This window comes from Caloenas nicobarica, chromosome 5 (genome assembly GCF_036013445.1).
Source record: "Caloenas nicobarica isolate bCalNic1 chromosome 5, bCalNic1.hap1, whole genome shotgun sequence".
In the NCBI taxonomy this organism is placed as follows: Eukaryota; Metazoa; Chordata; class Aves; order Columbiformes; family Columbidae; genus Caloenas; species Caloenas nicobarica.
Genome location: NC_088249.1, coordinates 24,851,096 through 24,868,637, shown reverse-complemented (window position 1 = coordinate 24,868,637; position 17,542 = coordinate 24,851,096). Strand labels below are relative to the sequence as shown.

Below are 17,542 nucleotides of genomic sequence, written 5' to 3'. Positions count from 1 at the left end.
CCGGCTTCCGTGGGACACTGGACTTGGTCCTGCCTGACGTTTTGATTAAGCAGTGAGATTGATTTTAAAAATGAAGCCAGCAAACACTGAACCGATTAGAAACCAGTTAAGCACCATGCCTGCAAAAGTGAAGAGGGAGACCCTGCAGAGTGAAGGATTTCTGCTGGGGAGCCTCTGAAAGGCTCCTGAGGATGGGAATGAGTGGAGCACAGCCCTGCAGCCAGCAAAGCTCCTGAGCAGAAATGGGGGATAGGGATGCTGTGCTGTGTCCAGCACCACAGCAGTTGCAGGACATAATGGCATTTTTGGAAGTGAATAGTCTGGAAAAGCCCAGATGTACCAGGGAGCTTCACAGAGGAGCAGCAGTGGGGAAGATGGGCCCTATGAGGAGAAAGGCCAGCAGCTCAGCCTCTTTAAGGCAGTGGAGATGACAGTGTGGGGAAGGGGCAGACCTTGGTGGCACCAGGGCTGAGGGTTGGCAGCTGAAAGGAGCCCTGTGCCTGTGGGACATAAGCAATGCATGTTAAACATCAGTGGAAGTCAGCTGTGTGCACCACTCCTCAAAGGCCCAGGTGGCTGCTGCTTTTGCTTGCTGAGAAAAGGAGGTGGAAAAATCCTGGCCATGCGGTGTGTGGTGTGGTGGAGGGAGAAGAGAGGCTCTTCTACTGCTGCCCCTGTCCTGTCCCGCTCTGGCACGGCTGGAGAGGCAGCAGCAGCTCCTCTGCTCAGAGGAGCTTGGCCCAAGGGGTGCTCCTGCCCATTTGGTGTGGAGGGATGGACCCAGACCCTGTCTGTTGCCTGCCAGTCTTGAGTCTCCAAAGCCCCTGAAGAATGTCTTGCGAGGATATCTAAACTGTGTGTTTAAGATACACCTTTACACCTTCTAAAGGGCAGCTGTGGTTCCCTTGCAAAGCCCTTGGCTCTGAGGTACAGCCCAGGCACCAGCTACAGCAAAAATGAGGTCAGCTCAGAGGAGCAGCACGTCTGCGGACATGGTCCCCAAACATCACTGTGCCTGGACTTCCCAGGGGAAGGGGACGGGGGGTAGGGGGATGTGCAGGGGTACAGCCCCTCCATGCCACAGCAGGGACAGATGAGCAGTGGAGGATGACGCTAACTCCAGTGCATCACTGTCACTAACCAACTTCTCCCCAGGTGTCACAGCAAGACCCATGGCTCACCATGGGCTGAGGGGACAGCATCTACCTTGTCCCCAGCAAGGTGTCCCCACCTAGCACTCTGTCCTCTCTTGGCACTGCTTGTCCTCCTGCCCCATGGGGACAGCTCAGCTGCACTGAGGTGTTCCTGCATGTGTGGTTACCAGCAGCTGTGGAAGAGGGAGCTGGTGTCTGCGTCTGTGGGGAGCAGAGAGGTAATGAGCCTCCTGATTTCACAGCAGCGGATATCTGAGTGATGGCTCTTAATTGGCTTCTCTCTGCAAAAATCCTCTCCTGTCAGCCCCAGGAGAGTTGGCAGTGCCATAGGCTGTGCCTCCCTGCAGTCTTGCTGCTGCAGGCTGTTTTTGGGGACCAAAGGGGAAAGGATAAGCTAGGTGAAAAGATGCACTGCTAAATGCTGCTTTTTATTTTTTGGGAGGGACAGGAATAGAAAATTTGGCCTGTCTCAGATAATTAGGTATTTCCTTACTTGATTGCTGTGAAGGGAAAACGCTGACTCTGCCATTAAGTGAGGCGAAGGGCTTACTCCACTTTTATTTCCCTACGTCTCTTTTCTTGCCAGCCTCCAGAGGACAGATGGGGGGAGAATGGAGGCATTTATGTCCCACCAGCACTGGTTGCAATTGCACCCCAGCAACGGGCACTGCTTGGAGAGCTGGCGGCAGCTTTGCCTCTGCAAGGGGCTGCGACCTCCCAGGTAGATGAAGGTGCTGGGAGCGCAGCAGGACACCTCGTATCCTGCCCCGGTTGTTCCCACATTGCCCACAGGATGGCTGGGAGGATACAGGAGGACCAGTACCCCAGTGGATACCTTCGGCTGGGGACTGGGTCCCACAGAGCTCTTGTGTCCCCCACAAACCACACTAGCTTATCTGCTTTTTTCCTCCATCATCTCGCCTCATCTCGTTGGGAAGAGGAGTGAGATCCAGCACAGCCCCATTTCTGTATCCCTCATCAGCACTCCACAGCCCTGGTGTGCAGCCAGCGGCCCCATTTTGGCACACTGCAGTACTTGCTGAGAGGCGAGTGGTGTGAGCAGAGCTGAGAGAAGCAGGCAGTGGCTCAGATGCATCGGTTGCTCAGCTCTGTGGCTGAGACACTGGTGCCTTTTTCCTCGGCAGGTTTCTTCCTGACTGCATCCCAGAAGGAGGCAGGATTCAAAGGCCATCCGTGCCCTTGTCACAGGCTTCGTCCGCCCCATCCTTAGTTGTTTGTGAAGAGAAAGGCCCGCAGGGAGGTGCTCACCTTGGTGTTGCGAAGGTTATGAAAGCAGCCCAAGCTGGAAGACAACACATTTTCCACTGCTGAGAAAAGAAAACAAAGCCCAGCGCACCTCAGACAGCACTTCACCAAGCTCCTGACTGAACCAGGAGCATCTCCAGGGCAGGGAAGGGATGGAGCAGATGTTCAGCCTGCTATGTGGAGTGGGGCTGGCTCCATCCCCAGGGTCTTCTCCTCACAGCAGGGAGGGCATCTGGGACAATTGGTGATGGTGCTTCTTGCAACCCAAAAACTGCTCAGCATGTGAGAAAAGAGAGGGGGGTTCTGGGCACAGGCAGAGAGGGGGCAGGGGGTGGGTTTTCTGGTGACTTTCTCGGTGTCACTGTCTAAGGGTGAGGGGTGCTTGTGGGACAGTGGGGCCAGGGAAGGGGCACCTGTGGAGCAGTGGGCAGGAGGGCGATGAGACAGGATTGCCAGGGGGTTGCAGAACAGTGCCTGTGCTGGGGGTGCTACACAGCACCTGCATTCACAGGGACAGGCACCTGCAGCTGGCTGGCGGGGAGCTCAGTTGCAAATAGATGTCCTAATTAAGGATAACAAATTAGTCATGAATGAAGAAGGAGGGGCTTGTTCTGATGTACCATGGGACTCTTCAGCATCTCCTGTGATTATTTTTTAGAAAGTTCCAGGGTGTGGGGAAGGACATCAGGTTGTGGTGTACACCTTTGTAGGACATCACAATTTAACCACCCCCTGCCCCTTCTAGCTCAGAGAACCCCAAATCCTCCCTTGCCAGCCACCAGAAATCCTGCTCCACGACCTCCCCTCTGCACAGGCAGACCATCTTTGCAATCCCTGCCCTGTGCATCACCTCCCACACCTGCAATGTGCCACTGCACTCCCTTCTTTCTGGACTTGAAATGCTACCATGCCAGAATTTGAGGCTATTCCTCCTTCACCCCAAATTTCTGAGTATGCCCTGTGGGATCAGGAGCTCTGCTGTGGGGCTGGGATTCCCAGGTGGGAGAGGGACGCCTCCCCTGAGAGGACAGGAGGGAGAAGAAGAGTCACCCCTTCCACACCCACTGGTAGGTTTTAGTTTAACATTTGTATTTTTTTAGCTTGATCAAATTTCCAAAGCTCACGTCTTCCCCGACTGCTGAGATTTGTTGCCTTTTTGCTTCCTTCCCTTCTGCTGAGGTGGCTGCAGCAGACGCTGTGAGTCTATAGCAAGTTATTCAGCAGCAGTCCCCACGCTGGTCCTCGAATTTCAATTTCCACATGTTTCCCTTCAGGCTGTTTCCAACTAATTTCTCCATTTGCATAATGCCCCCCTTAGGGATGCTCCAGCACAGCCTCTTCCCCTCCACTTTGACAAGATCATCAGAGATTCAGGCTATTAGAGGAAAACACTTTAATTCTGTTGGCCCTTTAGCCCGGTCCTTCCCTGTGTGTCTCCAATTAAAAAAAAAGACAAAGAGGTGGGCTGGGGTGCAGGGGGATGGGGTGCCTACATGGAGCAGGCTGTGGGCTGCTGGTCCCCCATCCAGGGAAGCCCTTGGAGGGAACCAGCTGGCAGAACTACAAATTCATGGCAAATGCAGTTTCTTGTTGCTGATTCTGGTTTGGCAGCTCCAAAGGTTTTGTCTGGACCAGAACTGGTGGGGAGCCCCCACACCTGCCCCTCAGCTGGGGATGCTTGCCGGGGAGAGGTGGGGAGGGGTTTAGCTGAGACAGCACTGAGCTGGGGAAACACTGGGTCTGGTCCCCCCTGCTGCACAGGCAACCATGGATGTCCCCTCTCCTGAAATCATGCTCCTGTCCTGCTCCGTTATTTGGAGGGACAGATGTCCAGGAAGGCTGAGCACACAGAAGAGAGGGGAATGAAAACCATCCTTCAGCTACTGGGTGAGTTCAACCTCATCTCTCCTCCCTAAGCCACCTCATCTCTTCTGGACATCCCAGTCCTGCCCTGCAAAGTCCGTCTCCCTCTGTCCACTATCAGAAGCAAGACCTGCTTATTCCCTCACAATGTTTGTATTCTTCTGCACCTCTTCAGGCACATTGTATTTTATGCTTCTACTATACACAGAGCAGCCAGGACATACATGATGCTCCAGACTCTCTCTCTCCCTCCCTCCCTAATTCTTGTCCATCCAAATATGGCAAAAAGCCTAGATTACCATCCTGCTCCCATCACTAGCCGCTTGCTGTGATCTACAAAGTAGTACATCTCCCTCCGAGTTGCCCAGACACCAGCTGGATTATAACTTCCTTCGGGAACTGCATAAACACCTCCAGGTTTAAGTGAGCTCATCACTTCTGCAAAGCTCACCTCTTCAGTAGCCAGCTCCATGCCCTTATAAACAAAGTATTTTTTCCTGCTTTTATTATTAGCTCTTCCACATTATAAAACGTAATGGGAACTTTCAGACCAGCTTCTGAACAGGTCTCCGATGTGCTTCTCTCTTTTATGGCTCAAATACAACAGCAATCGAAGACATTAACATGCTTCTTTAGGATGAAATGTACATTTGAATGGCACCCAGCTGGAGGAACATGCTGCACCTCTTGCAGAGCTGGCTGCAGCCCGCCCAGAAACCCCGGGAAGAGGGTGATGGGTGCCCAGAGTCTGCCTGCAGCTGCTGCATGTGGGGAAGGAGGTGGCAGGGAAACCATGGCCAGGGCGAGGGAGGGTCAAGGTGGATGCTGAGGAGAGGAGAGAGGCAGGGCCTTGTAACGCCAGCCCTTTGGGGCAGTCATTGCCTTCACACCCACCTCTGAAGCACTTGACGTGTCGCTGACAACATACGAATTAGCGAAAGTAAGATGTAAGCAGGGATGCATGGGATGCCCTCGTCAGCAGAAGCTTTTGAATGGATGGAGAGACCTCTCTCCAAGGCATGGGATGAAGTGTGTTGCAGTCACCCTTGTGTCTTGGGCTCCTTCGAAGTCTTCCCCCTCTCTGGATCTCATCCCCTCTCAAATAGCACTCTGGCCCCAGGCTCTGCTTGTCATGCTGGACTTTTCTTTCCATCCCATTCTCCCACCCCTCCCAGGTAATTTCTTGTGTAGAAATTGCCGTTACAAGTCTTTTCAGGGCCCAGCACTGTGAGTTGCCAAACTTATGGGGACTATGACTTGCAATTATCATACAGTCATTATTAATGCTGAGAAAACCTTGCTGTCTTTGCCAGCTTGCTCCAATGATGGGACTGATGGTGTGTAACCACCAGATTGCCTTTCTCCTTATTTCTGATCTGGGATGGGCCAACAACTGGGATGCTTTCCTGTGGATCAGGGGTCTGTCTGCAGAGGGATGTGGAGAGCATGCCCTTTGATCATGTCCAGGTTGTGTCCTCCTTTGCTGCTGCTGAGGGGCCAGGTGCCATCTCATGGCACTGAAATAGGAATGTTGTTTCCATCATGGGAGTCTGGAGACCCCACCAGGACTCCAGCCTCCCAGGGTCACTCCCTGGCACTGCATCCCCTCTCCTCCCTGCATGCCCCCTTCACGGGCCAAGCCTGGGCACCAGAAGTGGATCTCTCAGCTGTGGAGCTGGGAGGGGAAACCATGGCCTCGGAGCATATGTGGTGGCACCAGCTCAGCAGCAGCATGTAGTGTTTCTCCTGCACGTCTTCCACCAGGCGAATATGCTCCTCCTGGTCCCAGCAGCCAGGCCAGTGCCCAATTCCCTGATGTTGGATGGTGGCACCCCACAGCCTTGGGGAGAACAGGGGTCAACTGTTTGTCTGAAAGGGGAAAGAGCTTGCGCAGGGCATCCATGCTGGGGTCCTGCTGTGCAAGCAGCCCTTGCAGGCACTGGCACCCTGTGCTCTGCAGGAAAGCTTGATCCCAGGAGGGCCGGTGACTGGGGACGGCGCTGACATGTGGGTGGCAGCTATACGTGGCCCCCTTTGGAGAGATAAGCGATCAGCGCTACCACCACCCCAACGTACACTCCTGTGCCAATGGTGATGGAGAGCGCGGCGAGGAAGAGGGCTCGACGGGAAGCTGAACTGGCCAGATGGAAATCTCCTTTGGAGACAGCCTTGCTGGTCTGGAAGGAGAAGAAACACTTGTTGCTCACAGCTGTGCCAACCTGGACTTTTAGTCTGCATGCAGTAGCTTCACTGCTGAGTCAGTCCCCCTCCCCTGGACACTATGTCCCATGAATGCTGGGGATGGACAGCAAGGTGTCTGTTGTTCTGGGAGGGCTCAGCACAGCAGTGCCACATACACACATTTCCCTGTGGATTTTGCTTCTAAGGGAAGCGTGGGCTTTGGCCCTTTGTAAACCCCAGCCATCTGGGCACTCAGCCAGAGCTGCAAGTGGGTGGCTGGACCCTTGTAAGCCCAGGCAAATGGTCTGTGCACAGGAGCAATGGCTGCGTGGTGCAAATATACCCTACCTAGACATAAAACGAGTACTGCCTTGTCTCAGGAGCTCACTCTAGACAGCACAATGCCTTGGTCTGCCTGTGCTGCTGCTTGAGTTTGCCTGCATGGAGTTTTCAGCTGAAGCCTATTTGCCATAGAAGGGCTGAAGGAGCCAGCGATGGAGGCAGATGTGGGTGTTGGTTCTCTGGGCTGGACACTTTCAGCTTCCCTGAGTGCTCTGGACACATTCAGAGCTACCCTTAGTATTCAAGTTTGAGTTGCCATGTGGACATCAACGCACGCACTGTGCACCCACTGTTCACAGACACTGAATAAAGAGATGGTCCTTACATCAGTGAGTGAACAAAAGTGGTAGTTATAGCAAATGGAGCTAAATATAAATTGTACCAAGTACATCGTCACGTGGAGAGTACACCGTGCTACCCTGCACCACGTGGAAAAATGTGAAATCAGCCACTCCTCAGGGTCCTAATCAGTTAAATCTTCCCCTGCCTCTTACCGCCTCTGTGCTGGGTACTCATGTTATGTATTTTTTCATTTCTGTTTCTATCCTCTTGTTTTAACTTCTTAATGCCTCCTCCCTATCTATTCTTGGCACAGCAGCATCTGTGCAAATGTGGAGTAAATCCCCTGGCTCTGCATGAATTATTCTGGGTCAACAGCAACATGAGCCCTGGCTCTGGGCTAAGCCCTCGAGAAGGCAGCAGCTCCTCAGAGCTGGTGCAGCCCAAGGGCCACCACCCTCTCCCACCTCCGCCAGTCTGGCATTGGCTCACCCAGCTTAGCCAATGCACGTCAGAAACAAGTGTAGCAGAGGAGCTGCAGGGTGATATGGAGACCAGGCTCCCCTTTGTGTCCAGCCTCCAGTGCAGCCTGACTCCCGGGGCACGAGCTGCCTTGGACTGGGTCATGGTGGTGGACCTCCACACCACTGGAGAATGGGAGGGCAAGTGGGAAAATGCCTTTTTCCTGAGCCCAGCCGGGGGGTGAGAACCTGGGCAAGGGGCCAAAGGGACCCCCAGTTCCCTAAAGAACACCCAAAAGAGAAGCCTAACTTCCAGTAACTCACACAAGAGCTGGGGGACTTGCAACCTTAGAGCTGTGGTGAAGACATCCAGGAGCCAGGAGCACCCTTTGTTTCAGCCTTCAGGGGTCTGGGAATGGCACAGAGATGAAACTCAGAGCCAGAAAGCTGCCCAGTCCCCTCTGAGGGCTGCTATGGCTTGCAGGGCCCTTGCTCCAGCACTCTGTGCATGCAGGCAAGCGAAGGGATCTCTTACCCCTTGGGAGAAGTAGAAGGCAGCGATCCCCAGGGGCCAGAAGCAGCACAGCATGGAGAAAAGGGCCAAGCCCAGGTGGTCCCGGGGGGGAAGCATCAGGAAATGATCCTCGCTTTCACTGTCGCTGGAGGAGTCACTCTGCAAAACCAGATGGATTCAGCCTATGCCCACCTCACCTCCCCTGCCGGCTGTGTCTCAGCCCCACTCCTCCCAGCTCCTGCTCTCTTCTGGCCCCATCACATTTTCTCGTACTTTTCCCACCTACGAATTCAAGGAGTGGGTTTCAAAAATATTTTAGCCTCCTCAGCCCAGTTTGATGAGAAAAAAATGTAGCTCAGCAAATTCAGGAGCAGAGTGGATTCTCGGCTCCCTGCCAGAGCAAATGCTGAGCTCGCCTGCTGGGGGTCTGGGATTTCCCTGAGAGATAGTCTTAAACTGAAATATCTCGAGCTTTGGCAGAACTGGCTGTTTGTCAGCTTAAACAAACTTAAACAAAGTGCCTTATCCCCATTAGCGACTGGAGATCAATATCCTACTAAACCAATTTAGTGAGTGAGGGAAGGTGGCTGATTTGGAGCCTCCATCACAGGGGTGATGTGTCCTGTCCTCTTAGTGAGCACATTGCTCAAGGCAGCTGCAGGCAGTCCTCCTGCATTTGGGCAGAGGCAGACCAGCCTGGAAGTGATGTGTCTGGGTGGGGAAGGCATGCAAAGGTGGGGACACCCCTGCTGCCATCTGAAAAGGCCACACCACCAGCACTAAAAACAGCAGAGCTGTGCTAGGTCATCAGATATCCATTCCAGCAGGCCCTGGGGACCTGCTCCCACCTCTCAAGGTCCTGGATGATGTTCTCAGCCTCTGTACCGCCACTGGAGCTGTGGTGAGGCATAGAGTGCAGCACAGGGCTGCTTTCTGAGCTCTCCTTCTCTTTATCTATAAAGCTTTCTCTTGGCGGCTGCCATCAGGCATGTGTGTTTTGCTGTTATGCAAGGATTGCTATTTCCCATTAATTTGAGTGCCATGGCAGTGCCTTGTCAAAGGGTCCCCATAACCCAAGGGTCCTGCAGAACCAGCCTCATCTCTCCTTCGCACCCAGGGAGCATGCAGCCAGGCTGCCCTCAGGGGAGCTCACCTCCTCCCGCGGTCTGTGGCAAGGAAAAGGGAGCAGAAATGATAAGGAGGGAGAAGAAATACTGGGTGCACAGGGAGAGACTGGTGAGGCAGGAGATAGTAGGGTCTGGGGGGAAGCTCTGGGGAAAGAGGGAGAATAAATGACTAAGAATTTGGGCCAATGGGCAGAGTTACCAGAGGAGTTTGGTGCCATCACACCTGAAAAAGCTCACCTCATACTCCTGGAGCTCCTCTTCCTCCACCTCATAGGACACGGTTTGGATGCGAATGTCACTCTCTACAAGGCAAGACCCTTGTGCCTCGTGCCCGTCGGGACCCTCTGATGGAGACTCTTTGCTTTCCGTAAAGGTGGTCTCGCAGTTTTCTGTCTTGCTGTCTTTGGCCTTGACAGTGGTCTCATCCTTCACGAGGATGAAATTTGGGCCATACAAGGCTTCAACAGCCAGCTGCAGGGAACTGGCATCCAGCAGCTGGTGAGTCCTGGCACTGCCAGTGTTTTGGAAGATGTAGGAATACAGTTTCCCTTGGCAGCGGTGACTGGGGTAGTCCTGGCCGTGATGCTGGTGGTAAGAATAGCTGCTGTGGAGGTGCCCGTTGGCCTTGGCCAAGAGTGGGTTTTGGAGCTCACGCACACTCTCCATGCTGATGATGGTGGGGGGAGCGATCCTGCAGAAGCAGAGAGAGTGGGAGGGAGGAGGCTGTTATTTCAGCAAGACAAGGGAGCAGAAAATCCTCTTGCCCATGCGGAGCCGATGTCAAGATGAGACTGTTGGGAACAGAAAGATTTGGCAATGCTGGAGAAAAAAAGAGCCCTCCCCCCACTCCATGGTTTGAATGCTGTCTCGGCAAACTGAGCATCTCTTCATCTCTCCCCAGCTGGTAGTAAGATAAGGATGCAGCCCTGCAACAAAATGATTTGATTCAGCCTGGATTAAGACAAGGATTTGCTGTATCTATAATGCATCTTGAGATGGCCACGTGCAGCCTTACAGGAAAGGACCTACTGCATCTCTTCTGCTGGTTCATAATGTGTGCTGCGACAATGCAGAACAGCCAGCACAGAAGTAGATAAGATGCTGACAGCCACTTGAGGGGCTTCCCTGACTTCCCAGAGTGGAGGCCCACACAGTGAATTACAGCCTTCCAGGCATTACAGATGCACCTAATGGTTTTCAGGTGCCGAGGAGGTTTCCAAGGGCTCTTCCAAAGCTGGGCTGGGACAGGGTGAGAGTAGCTGGCCATCAAGGGAAGCCGGGAGGCTGCTGTGAGGACTTGGAGGTGATGTGTAGGCTGGAGTGGGAAGTGTTGCATGCTCAGCCGGCTGTGCGAAGGAACGGAGGCATGCGGAGGTTAAAGGGGAGACCGCATAGAGCAATTTAAATAAATGACTCATCACATCATCCCCTTTCTTAAACCAGCTTCACCCCAGGTACAGCTGGCAGCTGTGCAGCCCTGGCTCTGGGCCACTGGCTTCAGAAAATGCCGAGTCCAAACAGGATCGTCAGCTACAAATGTCAACATGGGTTTCTTCGTCAGGAAAATTCACCTCCCTCTCCCTTCCTCCATTTCAGAGTGCTGAAACCTTGTGCTGATTTTTTTATTTTTTCATGAAAATTTCCGAGATGAAATATTTCAACACCTTTTCTTCAGAGGAGCATTTGCTATTTTGGCTTCCCTACCCACCTTGGCACAAAGAAAGCGTGTAGTGAAATATCAGCATTCCCCAGGAGAAAGAAACAATTACTTCGTGCTCTTCAGTCCCAAGCCCCGTGTTTTACAGCCACTCTCTATCACGTTCCCAGTTCCTCAACCGTGCCACCTTATTGCCTTGCAACCCCAAATGTTCCTGTCCTCCTTAGAGACCTTCATCGCTGCCTGCTCTGCAGCATGCTGCGTAGCAGAGACACGCTTACACCTGCTACAGGGTTTCTTGAGGTGCATGAGGCTTTCTGATAGAAAACACATCACCTTGGGTTTAAATCTGTCCTCAAGAAGAAAATATAAATAAAGAAGTGGGAGTTGAAGACTCCAGAGAGTGAAAAGCCCAAGTGGCCTTATCCCCTTGGCCAAACTGTCATACTGCACAGCTTTAAGTGCCATTCCTGGTTTTAAATGGCCCTGTTGATGGGCTTTGTTCTGGCAGCAGTTGTCACATTTTGGAAAGCTGTTCAGGAAAATGGAGCCATTCGAAAGCACTCCTGCAGTGCTAAAACTCTGCATGTTTTGGTGAATGCCCTCCACTTCTCCCTCTTCAAAACCATTCTTTGCTTTCTGCAGTCTCCCACCTTACTAATAAAGCCTGTAACGGCTCATACAGCAGATGGCCGTTAAGTATTTTCAAAATATTTAAGGGAGATGCATATTTGTAGCACAGACGCTTTTATTTCCTGCACAGACCCAGAGAAGCACAAAGCTTCATCCTGGTTTTCGGGGAAGGAAAGCATGAGCCTCTTCTTTGCTTCCATCAACATGCAAATTAGATTTCCAATCAAATACCTCACTTTTTAACAAAGCAGTAAGGAGAGACCAGTCACTGAGTGTCATTTGAAAGCAGCAGCCCAAGCAGGAGCAGAAGCCCAGCTCTAGCAAGAGAAAGTTGACAGTCTTGGTAAGGCATCCACGCCTCGCCACAAGAAAACGTTTCTGGCAGCAAGCTAGGGTAGGGAGGGATGGGATCTTGCTGGGAGGTGCTGGAGGCGCTGAGAAATGCCAGCAGGTGGGCTGCGCGCAGGCTGCCCGACGCCGGGAAGTGTGTGTCTGTGCAGCTGCACTGCTGCTGGACATGGGGTCTGCTGACTTCGGGCATTCTGAAGGATGCTGAAGGGGCCGGCTGATGGGAGATGGCTGGCTGACCTGGGCTGGGTGGAAGAGGCAGAGAGGGCTTGCAGGTCACAAATATCCCAGGGTGAACACGCCTCAGAAGAGTAACAGCGCAGGTAGCAAAAGAAACAGCAGGAAGATACTTCTGAATCACGAGGAAGCCTCCCTGAATGTGGGATGGGCAGGGCTGAAGGCTTCCCCCATGGGGGACAGGGGCAGCCCAAACCTCTCTGGTCCCTCAAACTGCCCCAGAGCCAGCCCTAGGGCAGGGCCAGGACCTTGCGGGTTGCTGCACTGCTCAATACATGGGCGCACAAGCCCACAGCCCGCAGGCTGGGGCAGAGTCTGCTTTCAGGATGGGGCAGGGCTACAGCTAGAATATTTTAGTCCATGCTAATGTCTGTTGCTCTTGTACAGCCCAGGATCATAAAAGATTTACACGTACTAAACTGTCTTTTTGTTGTTGCCTTCCACTCTTGGGAGCTGGGAACAATACTCTCCCTGGAGCAGGATGGGACAATAACTGGGCTGAGGAGATAAGGGGAAAAGTGCAGAATGACACATCACTGTGCTTCTCATAAATATGCAAAGGGACCACCAAGTTTAGCTATAGCACCCAGTTCCAGCACTTGTCATCACTGGGGTGGGGACATTGATGGCCAGCATCACAGCATGTCTATGGCAGCATGTTCAGCTCTGCTGGAAAGCAGCCAGGCTGAAACCTCAGCCTCTGACACCCTCACCCGCTGATGCGAAGAGTCCCAGTTCCAGAGGGGTTAGAGCTGCTTCCCGCTCCTTAGTCACCAACATCACTGCATTGCATAGAGAATGCACCTGTGTGTGTAAGCACACTCGTGTGCACCGAACGGTCTGAGTGTGCAGATGGAGATGAGGGCCATCAAACCAGATGATGATTAGAGATGATATTGGGGTGGGAGTGGCAGGGAGGGTGAGGACCAGCCTTGTGTGCACACGTGCAGGGAAGGACAGAGGCAAACCAGCCCTACCATCATCCCCAAAGCCCATTTGGATTATCTGGATCCTAGGGTGAAGTTAGCCACACAGGAACTTAATAAAGGGACTGGTAATAAAGTAAGCCTGGTAATAAAGTAAACCTGGTAATAAGCAGGCTTGAGGGAAGAGGAATGAAGCCAGCAGACGAAAGAAAGGAAGCTGTAAAAAGCAAAACTGGCAAAGAATGGCCATTCTCTCTCCTCATTACCAGCGTGACTGGACAGCATGCAGGTCCATCGGCCCCACGGGGCTGGTCTGGGCACTACTGGCAGCAGGTGACGGCAGCGAGGTGCTGTTAGATGCACAGGGAGGATGCACATGTACAAGGGTACACACACAGCCTGAGCCCACCGGGAGGGCACAGCTGGGAGGAGGCAGGTTCCAGTGCCCTGATTGAGCTGGAGTATTGCTGCAGCTCTACTGCTGAGAATAATGACTGCTGACTCCCTGACGAGCTGCATCCCCCCTTGCACAACAGCTCCCATAACCACCCAGCGGGGCAAGGCCCCGCATGGTCCCCTGGCCGGCTGCAGCATTCCCCAGTGGAGTGGGAAATGCACAACTGCATTGTGTACTCTGAGCCTCTCAAGGCCAGTGCTGGATGAAAGGAGCAAAAATAAGGCAGGAAAATAAAGATGTAGCAAATTCAGCTCTGTGCTTCATGGATGTCACCTCTAGACCACATCTCCTGTGGTGGTCCAGGTCCCCTTGGGACCATCCTGGATGTTTCCCTCACCACGTGAGGGGTTCTTGGGTCGCTGGCCGCCTGCACCAGCAGCAGCGCAGCCCTCAGAGGGACCCTTGGCACAGGCGCTGGATATGATAAGCCCAGTTAATGATGAATTAAGTAGCTGTTCCAGGAATCAATCATTATGTAATTGCCCTGTCAAGCAAACACTCTGGCTTCCTTCTCCAGCTCATTAGCAGGTTGTGACTGCATTGCATGTCCCCAGGCTCCTGAGCGAGGAGGTGAGTCTGTCCTGGCCAAAGGCTTTCCCCTTCAGGACAGCACCCAGGGAGGCCGGTGCCCTTGGGGAGCAGTGCCCCGCTGTGCTGCTGTGCCCTGGCCGGTCTGAGGGCAGGGGAGAGCATGAATGCCTGTTCCTGACCTGGCTGATGGAAAGCAGCATCATCAACAGGCACAGCTGCCATAGCCTTAGGGCAGAGGTGGACCTGCTTCTGAAGGAGCAGGAAAGCACAGATGTGGCTAGCACCCTTCCAGAGCCCAGACCCTCCTGGAAGCTCTCAGGAGGTCTTTTGAGGCTTCTAGGCTGAGGCTCAAGTCCTGCCAGGGCACAGGAGGAGGCAGTACCCCTGCCTCTGGGCATCCAGGCTTGGGATTCTGCTCCAGAGAAAACCAGCTCACAAAGGCTGCTGAGAAGCAAAGGCAGAGCAATCGCAGGAAGAGAAGTCAGCATTTGGGAGGGGGAATATGGGGATGAAGGAAGGGCTGTCAGGTCTCAGGACAATGTGTCAGTCAGGGGTGGACCAAACACCCTCTCAGCCCTAGGAGCCTGCACAGCAGCATGTATACCTGCCACGTCCCAGCCTGGAGCCCCGCAGGGTGAAGCACAGCTCACAGGAAGAAGTAAGCACTTTCATGAGCCCCACCGACATGGCTGTGAAAGCAGTCATGTCCAGCCAATGTGCAAACTCTCCTGTGAGTGCTCAGTCTCCACACCGCTGTTCCTGCCTTGGGCACAGCACCAGCATGCAGACTGGGGGCTGTTCATCCCTGGGGTGTAATGAAGCCTTCACCCATCCCAGGAAAGGTTGCTGTGGCAGGAGCATCAGGTGAGGGGGTGGCTGGGGCAGGGAAGGGGCAGGGGGTGGTGTCAGGGAAGCAGCTCTTGGCAGGGAGTAGCAGAAGAAGGCAGTGAAAGCCCCAATGAGGCTGGCAGCGGTGGTACACAGACAAGCAAAGAGGCATGATAGGGGCAGTGGTGGGAAGGGAAATGTTGGGCAAGAGGCATGGGGCAAGGCAAGAAAAGTGTCGTCTGAGACAGGCAGAAAGCTGGGCCCTGGCCACAGGCATGGAAAAGGGACTGTGGAGCTGCCGTTGAAGAAAGAGTTTGTGAGGACTAGGAGAGAAGGACGAAGGCGACAGAGCCTGTAGACGTGGATTAGAGGGAGGATAGCTGAGGTGTTTGTGATGATGAGCATCTAATTCACAAGTTTGATGCAGCTGGGCTGATAGAGCTGGAAAGCAGTGAATAAAGCACTTGTTCTGATCTTCTGATAGGTAGAGAGCCAGTGCCTCAGCAATGGGCTCCCAGCTCCAACAGAGACTAAATTGCTCTGAGAATTGGGATGTGATGGGCTGCTTTTCAAGGTTCGCAAGTCAAATTGGGCAATTTCCAGGTGGAAATCGAGTCTTTATTCTGCCTGATAAAAATGTTTCTCTGCAGCAGTGTTTCGACCCAGCTGTGCTCAGAGTTCAGGCATTGCTCCTAATGGTAAGAAGTAGCAGATCCTTCCCCGCGGCTGGCAGGGAAGAGCCAGGCTGCTTCTGAGGGAGCTCTGCCAGGGGCTCTGCGGGGCTGTGGGCTCCCCCACCACCCCGGCCCCAGCCCCAGTGCCAGCAAACACGACACACTCACTGCCTGTGAGCATCAGCAGGGCAGCAGCGTGTCCTCCATCGCCTCCAAACACTGGAAAGACATGCTCCTAATACCCAGCCTCAAACCGCGAGTGCCTGCAAGTGCCCGCGAGTGCGCCCTGCGGTGGGGCACCAGGGGCAGCGGGGCTGGCAGGGCGCTTGTGGCCCGCTGCCACCGTGTCCCCCAGCCCTGGCCGGGCACCCCCAGGCCGGCACCCACCCCCGGCAGGGCCCGGCACTGGGAGAGGTGGCCGCTAGATGTCCCAGGCGCTCCACGCAGCGCGGGGCTGCCGCTCCGGCCGCCGCACCGCCCCGGGGCCGCGGAGCGCGGGGCTCCCGGTCGCTCCCCGGTCCCCGCCCGCCCCTCCCGGCCGAGCATCCCGCAGCACCGCGGGCCGGGCCGGCGCCTGCGTGCACAGCGCCTGTGTGCCCAAATCGCCGGGGACGGCTGCAGCACCCGTGGCTTGGCGCTGGCCTTGCGGGTGTGAGCCCAGCCCGGAGCAGGAGCTCGCCGGCACGGATGCCGCCGCGGGCCGTGCCCCGCTGGGATGCGCCTCTCCGTGCCCCTCACGCAAGGGAGAGCTGGGAAGAGCTCATCGAGCTGGCAAGGGGGGCAGGAGGAAGCATGGAGGGTGATGATAATAAAACACATGGTTGTGTGGGTGGCTAGGTGTATAATTAGCAGGTTTGGACTCTCTCAGCATCCTTTTTTTAGCTGGAGACACAAACAAGTAAATAAGGCAGCTGTCGGGAGTTTCCGCAAGCTGTCCTGCGTGCGGGTCTCCTGAAGGCGTGGGATCAGGGAGAAGAGGGGGCAGCACGGGGCTGCTCGGGGTGCTGGAGGGCAGCAGGGTGAGCGTGGGTCAGACAGACAAAGTGGAACAGAGCGGGCGACCTGGCCAGCAGTGTTGTGCTGGGGAAGTGGGCCAGGATGGGGTCAGGGATGGGAAAGCTCTGGAGATGCCAACAGCCATGCTGGGGCTGTCTTCTCAGCCCTGGGGTGCTCCTGCTGGATTTGCACCCAACCAGCCTTCAGCTTTGCAGCACCCTCAACAAGAAGCCCTAGTTTGGGGCTTTAAAGGGGCACATGATGCCAACCAAAATTGATTGACAGCTCTCACTGGTGGCTTCTTCACATTCCTGTTTGGGGACCCAGCAAGGTTGTGGAGGTCAGGGTGATGACTCCCATGTGAGGAGGCTGCTGAGGCTGTCACTCAGTGTTTCCAGCCCTTTGAGGCATCAGCCAGCAAGATGAGCTTGGGAGGCTGTCAGGCTCTGACTGCTCATCTCAGCCACAACATGCCAGCCCAGGGGCAAGGGAGAGTGAATTCCCCTGTCTTCTGCAGCATTGAAATCACTGGCCTGGGGAAACGTGAGCTGAGACTAGGAGATTCAACCTCCTCTTCTTCAGCTCAGGACCACCCCAAGGACGTACCCTAAGGCTGCTGCACACAAAGCTGTCTGGACAGAGGGGTATTGGCACCCTACCCTCAGCTCAGAAAGCCTGCTTAGAAACACTTACACCTGTAGAGCTACTTGAGGCAAAAGTCCCTGACCCTTGAGCTCCGGGAAGCATGAATTCCTCCAGCACAGGTGCCCCATCCCTTGCCAAGGCCAGGCTCCCTGCCCAGGGTACCCATATGGACACCAAGACCGTGCTGTCAGGAGCATCTCATAGAGGTCACTCAAGATGTGTTCATTACCAGGACATTCTGGCTGCTGCTGGAAGATGCACAGAAGCTCATGCTTGCAAGCTCTACTTCTGTTCATGGCTGATTTTCCTGTGGTAATGGTTACAGTCCTCAATTTTCATGTCAGGTTTTCTCTGTTGCTATTTATACCCAGTGTTGAACTGAACATGGTGGCTATCCTAGATGGCTCCAAGCTCTTCTCCTAT

At 54.2% G+C, this 17,542-nt stretch overlaps 1 protein-coding gene across 1 annotated transcript; it reads right to left on the bottom strand.

The window, feature by feature from the left end:
• Positions 1 to 6,301: 6,301 nt before the first annotated feature.
• On the bottom strand, positions 6,302 to 9,868 carry SYNDIG1L (synapse differentiation inducing 1 like). Its single transcript, XM_065636714.1, has 3 exons — positions 9,425 to 9,868; positions 8,082 to 8,219; positions 6,302 to 6,460 (listed from the first exon to the last, which is right to left on the bottom strand). The coding sequence occupies exons 1-3, from the start codon at positions 9,851 to 9,853 to the stop codon at positions 6,302 to 6,304; spliced, it is 726 nt and encodes a 241-aa protein (XP_065492786.1). The 5' UTR covers positions 9,854 to 9,868.
• Positions 9,869 to 17,542: the final 7,674 nt, after the last annotated feature.